The 20,774-nt window shown below is 40.3% G+C and overlaps 1 protein-coding gene across 3 annotated transcripts; it reads right to left on the bottom strand.

The window, feature by feature from the left end:
• Positions 1-1,165: 1,165 nt before the first annotated feature.
• Positions 1,166-20,562, bottom strand: LOC103140956 (cytohesin-1). Of its 3 annotated transcripts, XM_016673524.1 has the most exons (13): positions 20,536-20,560; positions 14,714-14,796; positions 11,909-11,973; positions 10,447-10,513; positions 10,246-10,364; positions 8,886-8,966; positions 8,640-8,752; positions 7,586-7,734; positions 7,381-7,493; positions 3,936-4,014; positions 3,777-3,845; positions 3,491-3,645; positions 1,166-3,133 (listed from the first exon to the last, which is right to left on the bottom strand). In XM_016673524.1, exons 4-13 carry the CDS (start codon positions 10,504-10,506, stop codon positions 3,055-3,057), a joined length of 1,017 nt encoding a protein of 338 aa, XP_016529010.1. In that variant the 5' UTR covers positions 10,507-10,513; positions 11,909-11,973; positions 14,714-14,796; positions 20,536-20,560; the 3' UTR covers positions 1,166-3,054. The 3 variants fall into 3 exon arrangements, with proteins under 3 accessions (XP_016529010.1, XP_007556396.2, XP_016529011.1); XM_007556334.2 differs by lacking the exon at positions 20,536-20,560 and having other exon boundaries at positions 3,936-4,012; positions 7,382-7,493; positions 14,714-14,816; XM_016673525.1 differs by lacking the exon at positions 1,166-3,133 and having other exon boundaries at positions 3,487-3,645; positions 3,936-4,012; positions 7,382-7,493; positions 20,536-20,562.
• Positions 20,563-20,774: the final 212 nt, after the last annotated feature.

Raw genomic sequence — 20,774 nt, forward strand, 5'->3', positions numbered from 1 at the left:
GCAGGGAACGTAAACGCTGTTAAACAGTGAAGCTTTTTTGAACCCGATTGCATGATTGATGTTAATATGGTCTATCTTGCTTTTTTTATACACAACTTCAGACGGGTTAGTTTTTTGCTTTTTACATTCCAACATTACTTCTGGTACTTTATTAGAAAGAGTCTGTTTGTCCTACTACATGCCAGTAGGAACTCCCTCCTCAATCACTCAGGAGGGTGATTTATGTTTGGTTGAGCAAACATAAATCGGTTGTTTCCAAATTTCAACCAAAAATCATGAAGATTTCTGTACTTTTGTGCATTGCTCGAGTTTCTCTTCTCCATTTTCCCGGATCTGCTGACACAATCTTGACTAACAATTATTTATTTATTTTTTTTCCCCATTTTTTGCAATTTCATGCATTAGTTTACATCGTCGTAATCATCTGATTCAGATCATCAGACTTTTTTGCAGAACCATGAGACTGAAGTAGGATGACAGCAAACTGAGAAATCATTTCTTTGTCATCAAGGGGGAACAATATGTACCTCCACCCGAGTCTGAACTGCATCTCAGCCACTGACGGGACTCAACTCACCCTAAGAATCAGTCAAACCTACTAGATAGAAATTATTGGAGTGGATGTGAATCTTAATGCATTTCAGACCTCATCATTTCTAACGGGCTTTCTATTGAAAGGTATGACAGTTAATGCCTCCATTTCCTGCACGACTGTCCCATTGAGAAAGTCGTTTCTATTGATTACTTTTCCAGGCACCATTGAATATGATACACTTTCACTTGTAAATATCGACCCTTACCCTGCTGCGCCGAAATTTTGTGCCATAAATACTTTAACAAGCAAGCCTGTGACTGTGAGGTAGTATGAACTGTTATGGAGTGTTAAATAAAGGCCGGGTTTAAACAGTAACAGAAGGTAGGATCTTTTTTTATTTGTGTGGTTGAAATAATACTCGGGAGGGGGGTTGGGGGGGGAGCACATGATTCAGTTTCAAGGCTGCCCTCAAGTGGAAGTTCAGTTTTCAAGGACATACGCACAGAGGTAATATTATTATATCTGGACATACAGCGATATTCTCGACCCAAAAACTAAGGGAGGATTGAGCTTATCCTCTACTGCCACCTGCTGGAGAATCTTACAAACTGCAGCACACAGATTCCATAAGAGTCAGCGTTGAGAGGCTTTATTTCAAATTGAGTAAATGGCACTGATAATGTGAAATACTATAACAATGTACTAAACAAAATAATGTCAAAACTAACAAAACTCAGGACAAAATGCCCACTATATATTTAAATATGTACAACTTCGATAAATAAAACAATACTGTTGAGAATTTTGACTGCTCCGCATTCTTTCCTAATCCTCTTGGGAGCAGTCGCCGAAGGGATGACAAACAGGAAACTGAACAGATAATCAACTCTGGACAAGGAAAAGAAAAGAAAGAAAGCTAAATATAAAATTTGTGATTGTATTTTCAGTTTGTCACTGCTGCAGCCCTCCCATCTGCCCTATTTCATACAAAAAAAAAAAACATCCTGAGACGAAGTACATCCCACTCGTTTACAGGCATAGTTTAGAGCTTCAACAGCAACTTTTTTTTTTTTTTTTTAACAATATGGCTTCCACACAACCTGGAGTTTACAGTATTTTCCAATGGTCAGAGAGGTTATGTCAAAAAAAATAAAAAAAGCAAATGATGCATCAAAAATTCAAAAAACAAACAAGGAAGAATGAAAAATCTGTGCTTGAAAGGGTAAAGAAAACTAAATCAGACTCGCCAACCAGCAGCAATTCCAGTCACATTTTCTAAAAAGTGCCAAGCACCAACATTCTCTAGCATTTAAATTATCTCAGTATTAGACAGTGATGCTGATCTTTTGTTTCATATAAAGTACAAAGAGTGTGAGAAAGCAACTAGGGCTCTGTCCACACTAACCTGGAAGCTCTGTAAAAAGGAAACCCACCGTCTGCATGGCAACGGATATTTTTCAGAGTTCAGTTTGGGGTGTACAAGTGCGAACTGGATAACTGGAGATGATTAAGTCTCCCAACAGTCAAGGTCCACTTTGCAAATAATTACATATTTGTCTCTATTTATCCTTACGCCGTTTCAATAAAACTTTGGAATAACCAAACTGACCAAATTAGAAAAAAATAAATAAATATCTGTTTGAAACTAAATGTCCAGAGTTGTGCTGCAGTGGACTAAATGGAGCCAATAAATGTGTTTTGCAGACTGAGGTGATGAAGATGCTCATCTCTCGTGAAGCATCTCCAGGATATTTAGAAAACAAACTTTTAACGACTCTGACTCAGAGAGGCAAGCTATGTCGTGAAGAGTTCTCCATTTTTGTTTTAATCTCCTGAGTGGCAACTCTTTTGTAACAGGTTTTAGAGTTGCTCTTTCTTTAAAAAGAAAAAAAAAAAAAAAAAGGACTAGATATTCCAAATGGCTCCAACCCTCCATCTGAAAGTCTTTCAGCAGCTACTGCTGCAAGAAAGCTCTATTATATTCAAAAGCAGACAAAAAGAAGAACTCAACGGTGAAAGCTTTAAAAATAGACACTTGTTACTAAAAGATATTAAAGCACGTCAGAGAAGAGCTTTGAGGAATCTTTTGGTTGTTGGTGCCACACTTGGGTCAGACCTGCTGAGTTAAAATGACGTGTGCAAAAGGAGACTGTTGTCAATATATACAATGAATTTGAATAATGACTTTTTAAAGCTTTTTCAAAGGGGATTTTACCAGCAAGATTCCCTTCCTGCCTGAGACACAGAACCTCCAATGCTGTGAGAAAAAAGACTAGACATTCAGACAGAAGGTTGGAGGAAGCTTTGACCCGGCTCTTATCTAAATCCCCAGCATGCTTCCTGTTTGTTTATTTTTATTTTTTTTTCTGGCCTGTAGAGTTCCAGAACCAATCCGTGAAGAATCGCTTGGAGACGTCTGAGGGAGACCTCAACCGTGGCTTCTGCACCAACCCGGGTGGGGGAGGCAGACAGTCAGACCTCCAGCCCCCTTTTTCTGTCAAGTGCAACGTCGGAGGAGCTCAGTGCCTCTTAATTGACGACACTTTCTTCTTCCTGGCTGCAAGCATCTCATAAAAGGGGTCCCTGCTAATAGCAGCTCTGTGGAAAAAGACACAGAGAAAGCTGTTAGCGGAAAAAAGCAAAGGAATACAGCGTGCAAACTACTACACCTTTATAGAGCTGGAATAGTCACTGGTATCTGCGGATCTATGTAGTTTAAATATATTTATTTCATATTCCTAGATTTTTTTGTTCAAAATTTGTTCACAATGAAACAACAGACTTCAATGGATCTGCAAAATTTATGTGTGAACATTAATTTTAAATTGTGCAACACATTCTGAAGTGGATTTAGGTCTGGACTTTGACTGGGACAGTGTAACACATTAAAATGAGGTTTCAAACTCCAGTTCCAGAGGGAACAAGCTGCACAGTAATGTGAGAAAAAGTTCTTACTTTATGCTGTTCATCCATTCATCCTTCTCCTCTGCAGTGGGGGCAGAGATGCGATAGAAGGTGTGGTTGCCCTCGACAACGCGTCCATCCGCCTCGGTTTTGCAAGCTTTTATTACCTGATCTTTGTTGTCGGGGATGAAAAGTTCAAAGCAATTCTGCAGAAATAACATGGACAGAATTCCAGAAAATGAAAATTACAATTCCAAGCTCCTGCCAAATCTAACACACTATACAGATCTTATCGTTTGTAATCTTTATACGCACCACTAGAGGGTGCACTACTTACAGGCTTCTTATCCTCAACTTCCCTGATGCTCAGATTCTCCAACGGTATGATCCCTCTGGGCTCTTTGTCCTGAGGGGAAAAAAAAAAAAAAAAAAGAAATGTAAATGACTGGGTTCTACAGAATAACGTGCAATGGGATTTGTGATAAATGATACTCACTGTGGTGTACTCGAAGTAATAAAGACAGTTGTCTGTGAGAATGAACCATCTTCTCTTCCAAGTTTTAACACGGCCCCCTGTGGAGCAAACAGCCAGAATCAGAACGGCTCGGCGAGACAAAGAGAAAGAGAGACGAGCACCAGAAGCGCCGAGTGGAGCAGCAGACAGGCAGACGGATGTATGGACAGACAGACAGACAGATGACGGCTCCAGGGGCCTCCTGTTAACCACACCGCTTATCACCAAGTTCTCCCCTTCACCAGACTTTATGGACATTTGAAAACTACTGGCCTCATAAATCAAGATTTATAGACTAAAACTCCTTGCTTTGCATCCCACCCAGCTTTAAAACATTTATTTCTCTCTGATTCGCTGGGGCATGTACTTAAAAGAAGGCAGTCAATATCAAACATCAAGATGTGTTTTACTTCCAAAAAAAATGTCAACCACTTGGTGACTTGTATTCATTTGCATGTAAAGACATAAACTAAAACTTGAATGCTCAGGATGGATTTTAATGCCAGGTTCAAACTTTAATCTGATTTAGCAAAACAAGAGGTGCCTGAGGATTTGGTTTGAACCACAGGGGGTTTGGTGGGTAACTCTGCACTCACTGATCTATGATTGACCTCTTGGCCTCTGTCACCAATACTTCCTGTGAAGGGAAACCTGATTAGAGAAGCAGATGGGCGGCTAAATGCTGGGATGGGATGCCGACAAACTGAGAAAAATAGGAGAGCTCAGGCCAGACAGGACTCTTGCCTTCTCTAACGGCATCTCAGACTTGAATTTCCTGTTTGTCTAGACAAGAAAATCCCACCACCGAGGTTAGTAGAAAGAAACAAAGGTGTGCAGCACAACCCTTTTTTCTCCCCAACAGGTCAGGTTTAGAAACTTCTGTACAAATCAAAGAACACACTTTTGTCATCATATGACAGCAAAGACTGTATATGATATCCAATCATATTCCAGACACAACTTATGTCTAAGCTTAGTATCTACAGACATTGTTGACGTTTGACGGAGATGAAGATCTGTGGCTCTTCGCCACGTGTCGAACAGAAACAAAAACAAAGCAGACCAACAGAAAAAAAACACAGATGCATTGGCAGAATCACAAAGATCATTGAGCCGTTTCCAGACGAGCCACGTCGGTTCCTCACAGAGAAAAAAAAAAAGAGTCCCCTCTGCAACAGCATCCGGAAAGAGGAGAAGCCAACCAGCCTGCTGCTGCAGGAGGGGAGTGTGGATGTTGTTGGACTGGAATGGAGCTGGAGAGGAGGGAGTAGCCCATGCAAGATAGGCCGTGGGAGGTGAAAAGGAAGCATGTTTTGGTTTTATACAACAAGCAAAATGTTCATGTTTTTAACTCCTGCAGAGAGGAGGAAGCTCATAATTCTGGCAGATCTACCCAATTTGCATTTTTTGTGTGTTTCGCTTAGATATGCCAATTGAGTCCAATTTTTGCGATGCTCCCCCCCCCCCCCCCCCACAGTTTTTTTTCCACTCCGGTCCACCAAAACAGGCTGCAACCACACTTTTACTCTTCAGATCCAGTTCTAGCATGAGATAAGTAGAGCAGAGTTTTGCTGATAAAAAGATGCAGTATTCCCTTTTCATGCAACCACAGAGCAACTCTCTAAGGTTTTGGTTATTTCTAAAATCTTTTCTGTGCTCAGAGGATGTTAAAAAGGTATAATGCACCTTCCTAACAAAAAAAGGAGATCCAAGAGAGTGACCAACAGAGCATACAGAGGAATAAAAGCTGTTCAGCAGCAGCAGCTCCCTGAGTTCGAGCCCACTAAGTGGCGAATGCACTCAGCGACCGCCCAGCGGAGATAAAACCCATCAGCTTATTGACATAAAAAAAAGGAGACAAACATCTGAAATTTCAAATGAGCCAATGAAGAGACGAAAAAGTGACATAACCTTGTTTGAATCAAATTTAAAACATGAGAAACGGAACAGAAAGCATGGCAGACCACCAAAAGCACCTGAGAGCCGAGAGATGGACTAGCTTTTTCGGAAGAGCAGGTGTACATACCTCCTGAGGAAAGACAACAGCCAAAATCATGGGAACAAACAAACAAACGAAGAGGGGGGGAAAAAAACATAACAAATCAAATGGTAAGTAATTATATCACCACAGTCTTTTTTAAAATCAGTGAGGCTTCAATGAACTGCTTTACAGCTTCCATTCCACAAGGGGGAGCTCCACTCAATGTGGATGGCTTCTGTAAAACACTACAAGTACAAAAAAACATAAAAAAATAAAAATAAAAAAATAAAAATCTACCTAGGTTTATTTCAGTTATGTCAAGTAATTGACCTTCCACCATGATTATCTGACTCATTTCTCCCCATTAGGAGTCATTGGAAAAAGTAACTGTTCACTTATTGTTACAGTTGGTTGTAAAGATTCACTGTGATGTAAATATTTGATTCTCCCATTCCAAATTCATGCAGGCCTCCTTGTTCACAGTGAAGCTGTACAACGGAAACATCTCAGAGGAAACAAAGATTGAAGAGTCGGGGGGGTCAGAGGGGATGTGAAATTATTTCTATAACAGTTATTGGTATATGTATTTTTTCCCACATTTTGTCAGATTACGTCAGACTTCAATCTATCCATTTGGGATCTTAATATGATAAAGTCATCTAGAATTGTGAGGAGGAAAGAAAATTGATTTGTGGCTCAAAATGTATTATGAGTAAAAATCTAAAAAAAATAAAAATAAAAATAAAAAAGGAAAGAAAATACAGAGTTGGATAGGCTGAGCAGTCATGTCTGCAGGTTTAGAGTAACAAAGCTCTTTGGGATGTTGTTTTCCAACCTATCCCTGCTTTAAACTTCATCCCTAAACTGTCTGCTGCATTCATGATGCTGCTTGTTCTCCAATCTTCTCAAACACACCTCTGAAAGCTTCACAGGATATTCATATTTATATTGGGATTAAATTACTCACAGCTGGACTTCATAATTAGGGGACTTTTGAGGGCAACTGGTCGTACTGGATTGTGCTTGGGCGTATCAAAGTAAAGGGGGTTAAATACAACATCTTTAAACCCATGTGTCGCTTTCCTTCTGTATATCCCAAAATCCTGATAAGACATTCATAGTTGTAACCTGATAAAATAAAGTTCAAAGGGTGTGTTTACTTTCAAATGCATGCAATTCAGTTGCTTTTCCTCTGCGTGCTTGGAATGTAGTTTATGATCTTAAATAATTGAAATGCCTTGACTTGTTCTAGTCTTGATTCATTATACATTAAAGCAGGCAGAGAGATGCCTTCAGGTGTTTTGCACACCTATTCCCATATGAACACTTGCACCTTAACACACACACAGGCACTCGGAGGCCATAGAGCTCTGGAGAGAACGTTGCCAAAACAAAGTCTTCTATTGGAAAGAGCTGCAGAGATGTAATACCAGAGTCTCCAACTCACCCAGCTTCAGCAACCAGCCTTCTCTGTCCGGGTTGAAGAAAGTGTGTGTGAGGTCATTGCCGTCGTCCTCGGGAATTTTGAAAGGTTCATTCTTTATGCTGTCGTATAGATTCTGCGACAAAAGAAAATAAAGTTTTATGGAAAAAAATGTATATATGTGAGAGGGAACGATCACTGGAGGTTAAGCAGGGAAGCTCTTTTCACCCTGAGCAGGTCTTCAGGTAGGTCTCCTCCGTCGTTAATGCCTCTGTTCATAGAGATGAAACGCTCCACGGTCGGCTTGTCCTTCACGTTGGGGTTGTGAAGGCTGGTGTTCAGCATAATGATGGCAAACGAAAGGATGTAGCACGTGTCTGTAACGCACAGCAACAGCCGGACGGTTTACAAGTGGGTGAAAAGTTAAAGTTCATCACAAACATGGTTCCACTGTATGATAATATGATTAAGTATGATTGTGAGCCAGCTGAACTGAAAGTGGCGTGATTTCGGACACAGAGGAGTGGACAGATGTAGCACTGTCTGCGAGCAGAGTGGGCAGACCGCACGTGGGCACTCCAGCATGCATGTGCGTCTCTAAACGTGCATCAAGTATGAACGCTGGAACGACACGGCTGACACAGCAGCACTTTATCAGCACTGCTAGGTTTGAGAAAGCACATTAAATATTCATATCCATCTGACGCATGTTGGCGCCTGCTCTGTTGGGAGCATCGTTTTCCAGAAACCACGTGCTCAGCTGATAAGGAGCCGCTTTGAAATGATCTTTCTCAACTGGCCACCACGTCTTGGCCTTACAGTCTGTGTTTTTGTCATACAGATTCCAACATCTGGTGTGTTACCCAGATGTAACAGGAGGCTAAACACAGAAAAATGAAAACTGTGTGCACTCTGGTTACATTTTTTGCATGCCTTTTTGCATATTTCTGTGGAATTCTTACTAATAAAATCCTATTTAGAATAAAAAAAAAATCACACAAAGCACCGCAGAAGATCATTCCTGCCTGTAGCAATCAAATTATGCAACTTCCAACTCTGAGCGACTCCAAGTTAAAGTTTTCTCTGGACTCCTATATGGATTTGTAAATGTTTCCGTATACACATATACTTTTTATTATTTTCTCAAATTTCATTTTGGCTATTAGCTTTCCAACTGTCATTTTTCTCTACGAGATTAAGAAAGCATATTCTGATATCGAACATACTGTCCAACTCACATATTTTGTAAAGCTGTGAAGTTGTAGCAACACATCAAATTTACCTGTGGACTGGAAAACACCGGGGTTGCACTGGCAGTAGCGCTGAGCGAAGGCTTCCATCATACGGTCGATCTTCTGGGCTTCTCCCGGCAGACGAAAACTCCACAGGAACTGCCTGTTATGATACAAACTTTAATCAGCAACGCTCTCACTTCCTCTGGGAAGCAGATGAATTTCTTTGCCTCAGTGTTTTATGAGACTAGAGCTAACAGCTGCACCCTTGCAACTTTTGAAAGTAGATGTCTTACCTCAGGGCCTGAACCAGGTTGAGGTCTGTGAACTCATGAAGCTCCACAAAAGCATGGAGGACTTGGATATTGAATTCATCTCTGACGGAAACAGCAAGATAAATGTGTTACAGCAACACAGTGAGAAAATCAACACTTATTTAAAATAAAAAGGGAAAATGTTAAGAGTTATCCTAACATTTACCTCCAGAATTTTATAATCAGGTAAGCAGAATCGGCAGATCTTTAGCTCGAGCTAAAGATGATGTGATTGTTTAACCAAACGATCGAAACATCAAAAATCCATTCTTGTTCCAGTCACTGGTAATTTGCTAACAGCAAGAAGGCTAGAAAAATACTTCTAAAGCCGTTCTAACATCTTACATATCTTACTGAGAAATTAAAATTGGCCTAAACTGGTACTAGCAGGGCAAAGCTTTATAAAAATCCAGGAATAAGACTTTGGCAACAAAATTCACAATTTCTCTGTGCCCATAGAAAACTGGTAAACGATGTTGGTATGTAAACACCTGAGCATTGCACCTCTAACAAATTTATATACTCAAAAGGAAAAAAAAATTCAAAATGTAAAAGTTTAACCTTAAAGATGTGTCTGTGGACTCTGTTTCTGACCAACTTGAAACCCGTTTAAAACATCAGTATTATAAGCGATACTCCTCATGAATCCAACAGGAGGGAAGCTGAATCCTCCACCGCCCTGCTTACTTATCATCCAAACTCGATCATGAGGTCATCCCGCCCTTAAAACCCTTTAATGTAAATGATCTCTCCTTTGGGATGATGGCGAGGCTCGAAGGAGCTAAGCGTCATATCCAGTCACCACTTCCAGTGGACAAATGACCACGAGAATCTCAAGACTCTTCATGCAATGAAGACATCAAAAACTTTAAAATTTGATAATAATCCAGCGAGGGCTTATAGTGGATCCCACTGTGAGCGTAGGCCTAATTTCCCCATCAAGCCCTGAGTAGAGCAGACTGGACATTGATCATATTCTCTTCTGATGACCTTTTCTCTCCAGTGAAATCCTTAAATACGTAAAACATACGCATTCCCAATTTCTGAGTCTCTGGGCCCATCACTTGGAATGAATGAGTGTACTAACCAAAGACATGTGGAGGACTGTTGAGTAAGTGGCACTGTCCTGAGACGGTGCTTGAAATGTGGAACCAATATCCAGTGTTTGGGAAAGGAAGGGGTGTGGGCCTGACAAAGCGGAAACAAAGCAATAGCATAGCTATGCTCTTTGCATTCAGTGCTTTCATCTCTCACACGGATGTGCGCTGCTAAAGAGAGATCAAAAGCAAAAGAGCGAGATGTTTAGAAAGAGCAAAAAGAGGAAAGAAAGAACTCTGCTGACCTCTCTCCCAGATAATCTCCGATGGCCGTTTTGTTCAGACCCTCGCCTTTGTAGAGGAACTGAGCAATGTTGTCGCTGGTGTTCTTCAGCAAGTCATTCTCAATCAGGAACTGGATCCCCTGAGGAAGAGACCAGACATCCAAATTACACACTCCACGTTCAAACGTGAGGGGAAGAAAACTTGTTTTTACGGACAGAAACCTTTTTGGGGTCCATGTTGAATTTCTTTCGGCCCATGGCCACCTGTTTGTTCCTCTGCATATTTTTCCTGGAAAGTCAGCAAGGAGTAATGTCATCAGCTGTCCTTGACAGCAACACAATGTGTTGTAGAACAGAGATGCATTTATGACATTAAAGCTTTGAGGGGGAAACATCTAAAAAGTGTGCATTTGTACATATTCAGAACCCCGATACCACTAATTATTACCGTAACAGCTCACAATTAAACATTTTAGCCGTCATGTAAATCACTATGTGATGTGTAAAACTAATACTAAACATCATCCTTAACATGCCATCCCTGTGGTGAAACATGATAGTGGCAGCAGTAAGCTATGGGAATCCAATTTTGAATGTGTAGCAAGACATGAAAATTGTTCTAACTTGATGTGCTTCATCCAGTTTTCAGGCTCTAAATGAGTTTTTGCAGATTTCTACTTTGCTACTGCTTTTATTTTTATTTCCACACACAATTATGCACCATTTTGTGTCCGTTTGAAACAAAAACTCCCAATAAATACATTAAAGTTTGTGCTTTTACTGTAATGATCGTCACAAAAGGTGAAAAAATATTCACAACTTGGAAAATAAAAAAAAACAGGACCAAGAGATTGATGGGATTATGCCGTTTGCCAAAGCAAAACTAAAAGTCAAACAAGTCACAAATTATTTCAACAAATTGTTCTGGTCTGATCCTGGCTGGGGGAAAAAAAACAACAGCAGGGAACAGGCAGACACAGTAAATTTATTCAGTGTGAAGTGTCTTTCCCGCTGACATTTTTCTTTTTGGCAGGGGCTAGTGATGCCGTGCCGATCAAGTGAGATGTTAAAAGGTTGAGCTGCATATGGGAATGTCTCATTTCTCAGGCTCTGAATAATTCAGGGGTCAAAGTGCGCCTCAATTCTGAGCTGAGGACACGTTATTGCCTCCTGTCGTTGACATCCGTGTTCCTTTGGTTTTTAAATGCCAAAGTTCAGCACTCATCTTGGCAGTGATAAGATGAACTTAGTGGATAGATTTTCCTACATTTAACACATGCAAATCAAACCCTAAGAAAGTACGTGGATCCTCCGTGGGTTACTGATGCAAGTGAAAAAGTGTTGGATGGAAATTTTCATAGCCGATAGGATCCCCATCCACTTAAGTAGACCAAATCCCAAGCCCTCCTTCTCCAGAGACCATCCATTGTCTGCTTCTGCCAGTACACCCACTGCATTATTCAATGAGGCCTCCCATCATGGGGGGTGTGCCTGATGAAACATTTAAACTGCCTTAAAAGCAGAGCCAATTTATAGAGGACATTTGGTGTGATGGAAAGCCCAACTTAGCCATCAAACATGAATAATTGACAGCTTCATTTTGCTAACTTAATAGAGGGGATGCAATGAGCCAGCTTAGACAAAACAAAGGGAAGAGTAAGGTCTGTTTTTTTTTTTTTTTTACCTCTCTTCAGTGGAGCCGAGATTCTCAATCTCACTGGTCACTTCTGCTATCTCATCCTTCAGCCGCTGCAAAGAAAACAAACATCCGTCTTAAAATACAACAAATCATCGGTCTACCATATCACAGTGATGCACAAAAGGGTGTAACCAACACAAAACAACAAACACAGAATCTAAGAAAAAAAAGTTTACAGTTTTCATGGGTGCAGACCTCAGAAGGCAATAAAATCGATATAAACCGATCCAACACAGTGTGTAAGTTGATTATGTCTTATGATGTGCTTTACTGATGGCTTTAGAGACTGATTTTGTCGATCAAGTCGATTGTTCTGGAGCCAGACTGGTGTAATGGTGATAAGACCATGATGATGAACATGATGTCTGCTTGATGAAGGAGTGGAATCTTGGAGTGCAGCACATATAATGTAATATTTGTATATTTTAAGCATATTGAGAACGATTTACTAGAAGATTAATGAGACCTTGTAAGACTGCACCAACACACGGCATTCCATGCATTTGCATCTAGACAGTCATCTGAGCAGTCGACCAGGCAACAAGCAGTCCTCCATTTATCACCGAAGTCTATGGCTGCACAGTGTATCATAAGCTTACTGCCATTGCTATAGCAGCAAATGCAGCATTAGAATCACAAAAGACTGCTTGAATTGTAGTAACATTAGCGACTTATATAAATACCAAGCAGCTTACTATCTGAAGGTCTGTGACTGAAATAAACTTAAAGCAGATTGACGTTAATGGTCCTTTTCCTACTAGCACCTAATCAGAGAGGCACGGCTCAGCTTGTTTCTACTCGAATTTAGGGGTTTTGAGCTACAAGCCCTCTTTTTAGTACTCACTTCAAGTGTGGCGAGTTAGGCTTAAAACCCGACACCAGAAGACTGTCCGTCAATATCTAAGTCTCTGGCTTGTTGCCCTTATCAGACAAACACCCACAAACAAAAGTTCCATCTCTTCCATTGTTGCGTTGTGTTTGCATCGATCACGTCATGCAAACACAACGTGGTCTTGTACAGTGGGGCTGCCCACTGTAATGAAAACCCCACTCACTAGAGGTGCTACGAAAAACCACCCAAAGTGGAACGAACTTAAGCAAAGATGAGCCACGCTGAAGAGGTGTTAGTGGAAAAGAACCGAAACACTTAAATGTTTATCACGAGTCATATCTTTATCACAATATTCACCAACAATATGACATGGGACATGTTTTTTTGTTTTTTTTAAATGAAACAAGAAGTTACAAGAAGTGACAAGTTGGTAATTGTGTTGATGGATGTGACCAATAAAGGCGTCTTGTTTTGACAAAGTAGCTGGCAAGATGTGACTGATTTGTAAGCAATGTGAGGATAATACTGCAACTGGCTAACAGTTAGCTACTAACAATACTAGATCTGCTTCAGTGGTTCTCAGTGGCACAAATTAAATAACTTACAGAGTTCTTTAAGGGGTTTGCAATGCACTGAATTATCTGTAGCTTAAAATCTAAACTTTAACCAAATACTTTTACAGTGAGTAAAAACTTCAAAAGTTTGGGTTTTGTCACGAAAACAGACTTTAAAAGGGTTTTTTTTTGGCATTAGAAGCATGCATAAGAACCAACATATAGATGAGTTAACCCTGAACTAAAATAGTCTACACTAATTACAGACCTCTTACACTTGATTTATTTAAGAAAGCAAATAATCTTGTTTCTTCTCTAGATGATTTTCAGAAGCAGTATGCATAGTAGTACTCTTAAAATCTACATTCATTCATACCGTGCTTCAGTGATTGTAAATCATTCATTGTGGACAATAGTAACTTAGCAAAGATAAACCACGAAAGGAACTTCTGTGTTTTCAAGGGCTATGCAATCACAACACATTCCTCAGATGCTTGCCTAAACCAACAAAGACCGTCCTCATGCAGACAACGACAGGGGCTCTGGTGGGCTGAAACACAGGAGCAACAGAAAGACGGGTGTGGGAGTCACAAAAGGGGAGTGGGGTCAGTATGCAGACAACTGAGGGGGCCAGGAGGGAACAGTGGCAACAGTGGTGTTGAGAGAGGGAGGAGGGGGAAGGGCAGCGATGGTGCCCCAGACTCATAAAAATGAGGTGATGGATCCCACCTCCAGAGCCCACAAGGGTCAGTAGAAGTCAAGGCACCAGAGGTCTGTCCCCTGGGTGAGATTTCCACTTACTACTTACTCCTGGTTACCAAGTGACAGGACTAATCTGATGCAACCTATAATCAGCTACTGCACATGGGTCATGGAAAGGAAGCATGTATGGAAATTTAACAGAACTGATTTGACTGTAGAAATATTCCACTGACCACTTGTTTACATTTCATCACAGTCATTTGCTTGTTTTATTTTACGCCCATTTTAAAATTCAAAAAAAGCATTTAAATAGCCTCTATAAGTAGAACTCGTACAGATGGATACACAGAGGTTTGTTCTTTTGACACCTAGAGGAGAGAAACGGGTGAGAAATGAGGGGGAACATTTCCAAAGGAAATGACTAGTTAGTAGGAAATATCTCACATTCCTCAGGAGTTCATAAGACAACTCAAAAAAAGACAAACAATTCTGACTGCAAAACAAATATTTCAGGGAAATAACTTTTCATATATTTTTCCATTTCATAGTGTTCTTGTTGTTAAATGAATCTTTTTCCTACCAATATGAAATTACTGGGGGTTTTATCACATTATTACCTGTAATATATATATATATATAGATCTATATTGATATATTTAATACATCTCATACTATCAGAACCATGTCTTTCTTGTGGATTACCTGAATGTCCTCCAACAGCTCTTGCTTTCGCCGGCGGATATTCTCCAGCTCCTGCTGCTCCACCGGAGTGAGATCGTCTGGAACTGGACGGAGATAAAAGAGAAGATGAAAGGTTAGCATCGTTAGGCTTATCTGTACACGTCTATTCCTAAAGTATATCCCAGAGGAGTGCGTCAGTGATCCAAAATCTGATTATACTTTATAATTTCTAATCTTTTCTTTTTTTTTTTCTTTTTTTTTTTTTGAAACCAAAAGGTGAATGCAAAGCCGGAGCAAGAAACTTAAGAGAGCAGCAGCAGCAGAACGTAACAGGTCTAAATAAAAAACGAACAACAAAAGATGATTTTATGTAGTAAGAACTGTGTTAATCCATCTTCAGTATAAAGAAATAAATGCTAATAAATACAAAAAATACATTAAACCGCCACCCAAATTGGGACACATATCTGCAGCAGTGAGGTGCGATGTGAAGAGTGACAACTGAAAAAGCTCAGAGAAGCTCAGAGGAGCACAAAAGTGACGGCTCTCAAAGTGCTTCTAGTCTTTCTGTCGCTCTCGCAATATGGGCTTATAATTAGCTCGGCCTGTGCCATCAGCAGCACGTCCCGGTTAAAGCACAATATGCTTGTGCGTGGGTGCTACCTGCACAGAGAGCAGCATCAGCACTTCATGTAATATCAGTCTGACCACGGACTCCTTTTCAGTGATTTTACTCCTGAGCTGAGGGTGATTCATTTTACTTTTCGCTCTTATGACACAAGAATGGCTTCTCCTTTCTAAAAACAGTATTGCATCAATTGAGGAAGCAGAACTCTGGGCTACTTGGAAATCATTTGAATTTTAATATTGAGAGTATTTTTTTTTTCTGATTCCAAGCACAAGCCCTGCCCTCTGCTCTTTAGAAACACAGCAATAGAGTTGAAAGGTTAAAGGTCTGGAGCAGAAGCTTGACCCAATGGAACTCCAGAAACATTTAACAAAGCAATGGTTATAAAGTGAGCGCGAAGAATTGTCCAAAACTGAATTCACAGCTTTCCATAAAAACGGACATTCAGTCCCTTTTCCATCCATCCATTAAATTAACTTTTCACCTTTAGTGAAATCTGTATAAAAGGAGGTTACTTATTTTAATAACAGGAGGCATGTGAGTCCGAGTACCTTGAGGCAAATACCCATGACATTTACTGGAATGTCTGTTAATGTCTGACTAAAGGATAATAGACAATGGAAGTGAGGACTCAGCTAAGGCCTTTCAGCTGGCAGTTAGGGACCTAAGCACAACCATATTTCCTTCCTGAGGAATAAAAGGCTGACCTCTCACACTTCCTACCTTTACAACCTACAGCATCATCCATAAAACATTTCTCAGTATCCAAGGAAACCAAGGAGTTTGATTTTGCTGATGCAGAGGACTCAACAGGATGTAGAGACACCAGGACACATCCTATCAAACGGGGCGAGGACGCCTCAGGACAAAAGTCTTATAGCGGTTAGTCAAGTACTGTTTCTGGAAACATGACTGTGAAGCCATGCGACAGTCAGGCACGACACAAGGCAACCACAACATTCCTGACTGAAAAGAATCAAAAACTGAGGAGACAGACAGGAGATGAGCAGCAGAAAAGACTACAATTTGGTTCTGTTGGGGAAGAAAATTCTAAAAAAGTGAGAATGAAATATATATATATATATATATATATATATATATATATATATATATATATATATATAGGCACAAATCTATGCAGGGAATTTCGATTTAAAGAATAAAAATCTTTGACCTTCCTCAGACTTTTTTGGAAAAATAAAAGCGTTTTTTTTTTTTTTTGAACATGTTAGTCTTGAACATGTTCAAGACTAAAAGAAAAGGTCTTGAATAAAATCAACCGGACAGACGGTCAATCAGAATAAATTAATCAACATAATAAGGAAAGGAAGAGCCCTTTCTAGAGTGCTTGAGCCATAGATTCTCAGACTGGGGCTTATTTCCCACAACTCAGCAAATGAGGGGAAGCTCATCCAATTAGGTAAATGCTGAGAGAGAGAGCACCGTTCAACTCTTAGTCTGCAAAGTTCTGCACTGACTAGGCAAATAAAAAGCCCCATCTCTAAAAAAAAACATAGATAAATAAAAACGAACAGTAAATAAAACAAAGTGAAAATAAACAAGCGAGAGACTAACGAGGAAAGATTGAGAAATGAAGAGTACACCCTGCTGGGATTCATCTTTATTATTTGAATCATGTACCGACAGGGCTGTTTTCCTCATCCCCGTCCAAATCTAAACTGGAGTCTCAAATGCCTCAGACGCAGAAGTGGAAACACTGTCAGCATATCAACAGGGCAAGAGAACACATCATTCAGGTGAACTGTGTGTACTATTGCTGCAGGAATGCACAAAGACCAGGAAGCTGTGACATGAACCTGCATATCCACACCGACTGTGCTTTTTTCCCCACTGTTCCTGGCATTGTGTCAGGAATGTTCGACAACTCAACATTAGCCAAACTTATCTTGCAATTTTTTAATAAGTGTAAAGAAAACAAAAACCAAACAAAAACACAAAAAGAAAATATTGGAGATGTACCAATCGATTGGCAAGTTGTTGAGTTGGTCTAATTTTTAATTGATCGGCAGGTCAAATGCTGAAAAATTCAACCCGATGCAAATTTAAATGGCTGAAAAAAACATTTTCAAGCCACACTTGACCCGATTAAAATACCATTCCAGGTCTAAACCAGCACAGAGTAGGCTCACATGATTGGTCAAGGTCTTCCCTGATATGATATAATATCCTGAAAATCCAAATAAATAAATAAAATTCCTAAAGAGAAGCACACTCTTCCTTCTTTTACTTTGGACATCAAGTGCTTGTGTTTTTTGGGGGGTTTTTTCCCCTTGATATGCAGTTTGTTTACAAGTAGGGAAACTGTGTTCCCCAATCAAACTCACGCTAGCTATTTGTCTTCATGAAGTTATTGGGTGAGTGCCTGATTGGCTGTTTTTGCACTTTTTCAAAAGGCTGCCTCAGGTTCGCTTCAGATGTGCGTGGAAATATGATTGCTAATTTCCTCCTACTGGAAGTGACTAAACCCTGATTTTCAGAGCGAGTCTGCAATATGCAAATAAAGCTCTGAAGTCTCTTGGTTTCAATCAGAGAACTTCATAAGTCAAACTTACCGTAAGAATAAAAGCAGGGCACTCGTTTTAAGTACTCAATAAGTCCTTAGAAATCAAAAAGAGGAATGTAATAAGTATTTAGTGACTCATTTTACAGTATAATCTGATTTTTATCCTGGTTTTCATTATTTCAGAGTGCTCTTCAAACTTTATGCCTCAAAACAGTCAATACGGTTTTCTATTATAGTAATAAGGTGCTTTCTTCAGCCTTTCTGCACCATAACTACTGGAAACTGATTTCTTCATCTACTTAAATACGAGCATCGCACAGTCAAATAAGACAGACACTGACAGTACGCATGCCCTAAAGTGTTGCATCTTGGAGTATTTTGAGCGTTCTTAGAAAAAGCGGATCCATTTTTAGTGAGGGCTGGGTCAGCAGAGAGGACTGCGGTGGGTTACATCAAGGGAGATATCAATTATAGCACCGTCTCCCGCAGCGGGAGAAAGCCACTAATACCCATCCTGATTGCCATCCTGGCAGAGGAGGCAGACGTCTCATTTCCACCCAGATCACAGAAGAATTCTCCTCGGAAAATAAGGAAATTAGAATTCTGTGTGCGGAGAAGATTCCCCCCCCTGTCAGCCTCCCCCACTGCTCCAGATGTGACCCAAATTACAGAGCTTTGCTCATCACGGAAGGTACAAAAATCAGTAAAAAAAATAAATAAACGACAATAATCATGTACTTACGAAATTTTTTCTTATATATGCAGCTACCTTGAGTGCTCTTAAAAGTATGTTTAATAAGGTGGGATAAGAAAGCAATGACATCTGTAAGTGAAAATGTTTATACTGCAACACTATACCTACATCTGCTGACAGAGCAATTATGCATCGAGAGCCATTTCTGCTACCATGCGTTAGTTAGCTCGCACTCTGATTGCATTTGGATGAAGTGCACAACACAGCAAACACATTAGACAAGCTTTTTCTTCATGTATGTGAGGCTGAATAACATCTTAAAAGGCCTCAGCACACTTTTCATTAGGCTTGATTAGAGACCGCCATACCATCTCTACCATGCTGCTCAGTCTGCCTCATTAATAAAATATAACAAAAGAACATCAGCTTCTTTTGTTATTTCCTACCAATGTCTCATCTGGATTTTATCGTAAAATCATCATAGATGTACAGAGACATCGTCTGGTAACCGTTATCGAGACGATTTTCGCTTTCCAGGGATCAGAGCTGCTCTTATCCTGCATGACGTAAACTTTTGATCAGTTTTCTTTTAAGAAATAATTCAGCAACATCGCGTTTTATATCGACTGTTCACTCACACAGTGTGACATCACCTCTGGTCCCAACACAAGTAATGGATGACAGCAAAACAAGGAAAAAAATTATACTGCATCAATAGAAAAACCAGAATAAAAAAAAATAAATAAATCTGTGCATCTCGAATTAAATCTGTGTAAATAAACTGGGAAAGTACATTTGTATTTTTTATGATCGAAAGGCACCAAGTCCGCCAAGTCTCTAGTCAATCGGATCCTTTCGACAAAACAGATTGTTCCAATCGCAGCAAACCGCAGACTCCTCGATGATAAGATTTACTGAATTTAGCTGGAAACAATCAATAGTTCTCATTCGCCATTGCGCAAACATCTGCAGAGAACAAGCTGATAAACTCTGGTAGATTTTCTGCTTTTTGCAGTTTTTATTGCTCAAGCAAACAAAAAAAGATGTGACATTTCATCCGAGACTGAATCTCATTATTAAAGCTAATCCCAAGGGTGCTCACTCATATCCTTCAGCTACACACACACAAACATTACTGTTCTAAGAAAGAAGGAATTGCACGGTTTAATGTGATCAACCAAAAGAAATTTGTCATCTTTGACCTTCAGGTCCAAAGATCCAGGAACCAAAAAAATGTATCTGTAATGAAAAGGAGCTTGGATGAAAACTTAGCATCGAACTTGACCTGGCCTGTGGGTGGGTGTATCTGAGGTGACAGGGGACTGCAGGAGAAGGAGCCCTGTGTTAAGCCAGGGAGGCCTGGGTCAGTGTGTGGCAAGAGAACACGGAGTCAGTGGGAAGATCACAGCTCCTTCTTTGTGTCTGGAAACAGTCACATTCCTCCAGAAAGCTCAAACACAGGGTTCGAGTTTCTGTACTTCAACATTAGCATTTCAATTACTTTCTAATGCATTCAAATGAAGACATATCTTTCAGGGGTGTATAATCTGGAACAGAGAAGACACGTTCTATATTCTAAGGAATTGAAGTGAAGAGTTTTTACATCTTTCCCACCCCCCCCAACTTCATAAAGACAACTGACATCCTCACTGACAGCAACCCGCTGTCCAGTTATTGGCCCACTGCACCGGTGCTCAATCATCCCAAGCAACCAAGTGACTGAAGTGCCAACAACAGGCCTTCTCAACCATGCAGCAACCCAGGCTGGAGGATGACAGGACACTCATACAGATAAGTCAAACCACAAGTGGTCGACATGATTTCTATCCTGGCTTTGCTGCACAGCATGCATCCTCCAAAGCTTTATTTATTTAACAAAGTCTAAGAGTTAAAGTAAAACAGGTTGTCATAAAAATCTGAGCAAATTCCCACAGACGGACAACACAAACAACATTGTGAAGAGCAGCCCAAGCACAGAAAGATGTTTCAGTGCAAACCTGAATGAGATGTTCTCCAGTTTCCCTCCTCAGCTCTTCCTTTTACCTCTGGTGATAAAGGACTCAGATCCTATTGCACAGACATCCTCATCTAGTGGCGGAGAGAAGGAGCCCGCTCCTCCAGGCAGGACCACAGATACTGTTGAGGTTTCACAGCTATCAGCTCTCACAGTGAGCTCGCAGCACGCTGACACTGACACAGTCCATTTGGGAAGGAGGCTTCCTCACATACTTTGCTC

This window comes from Poecilia formosa, unplaced genomic scaffold (genome assembly GCF_000485575.1).
Source record: "Poecilia formosa unplaced genomic scaffold, Poecilia_formosa-5.1.2 Scaffold78, whole genome shotgun sequence".
Lineage (NCBI taxonomy): Eukaryota > Metazoa > Chordata > Actinopteri > Cyprinodontiformes > Poeciliidae > Poecilia > Poecilia formosa.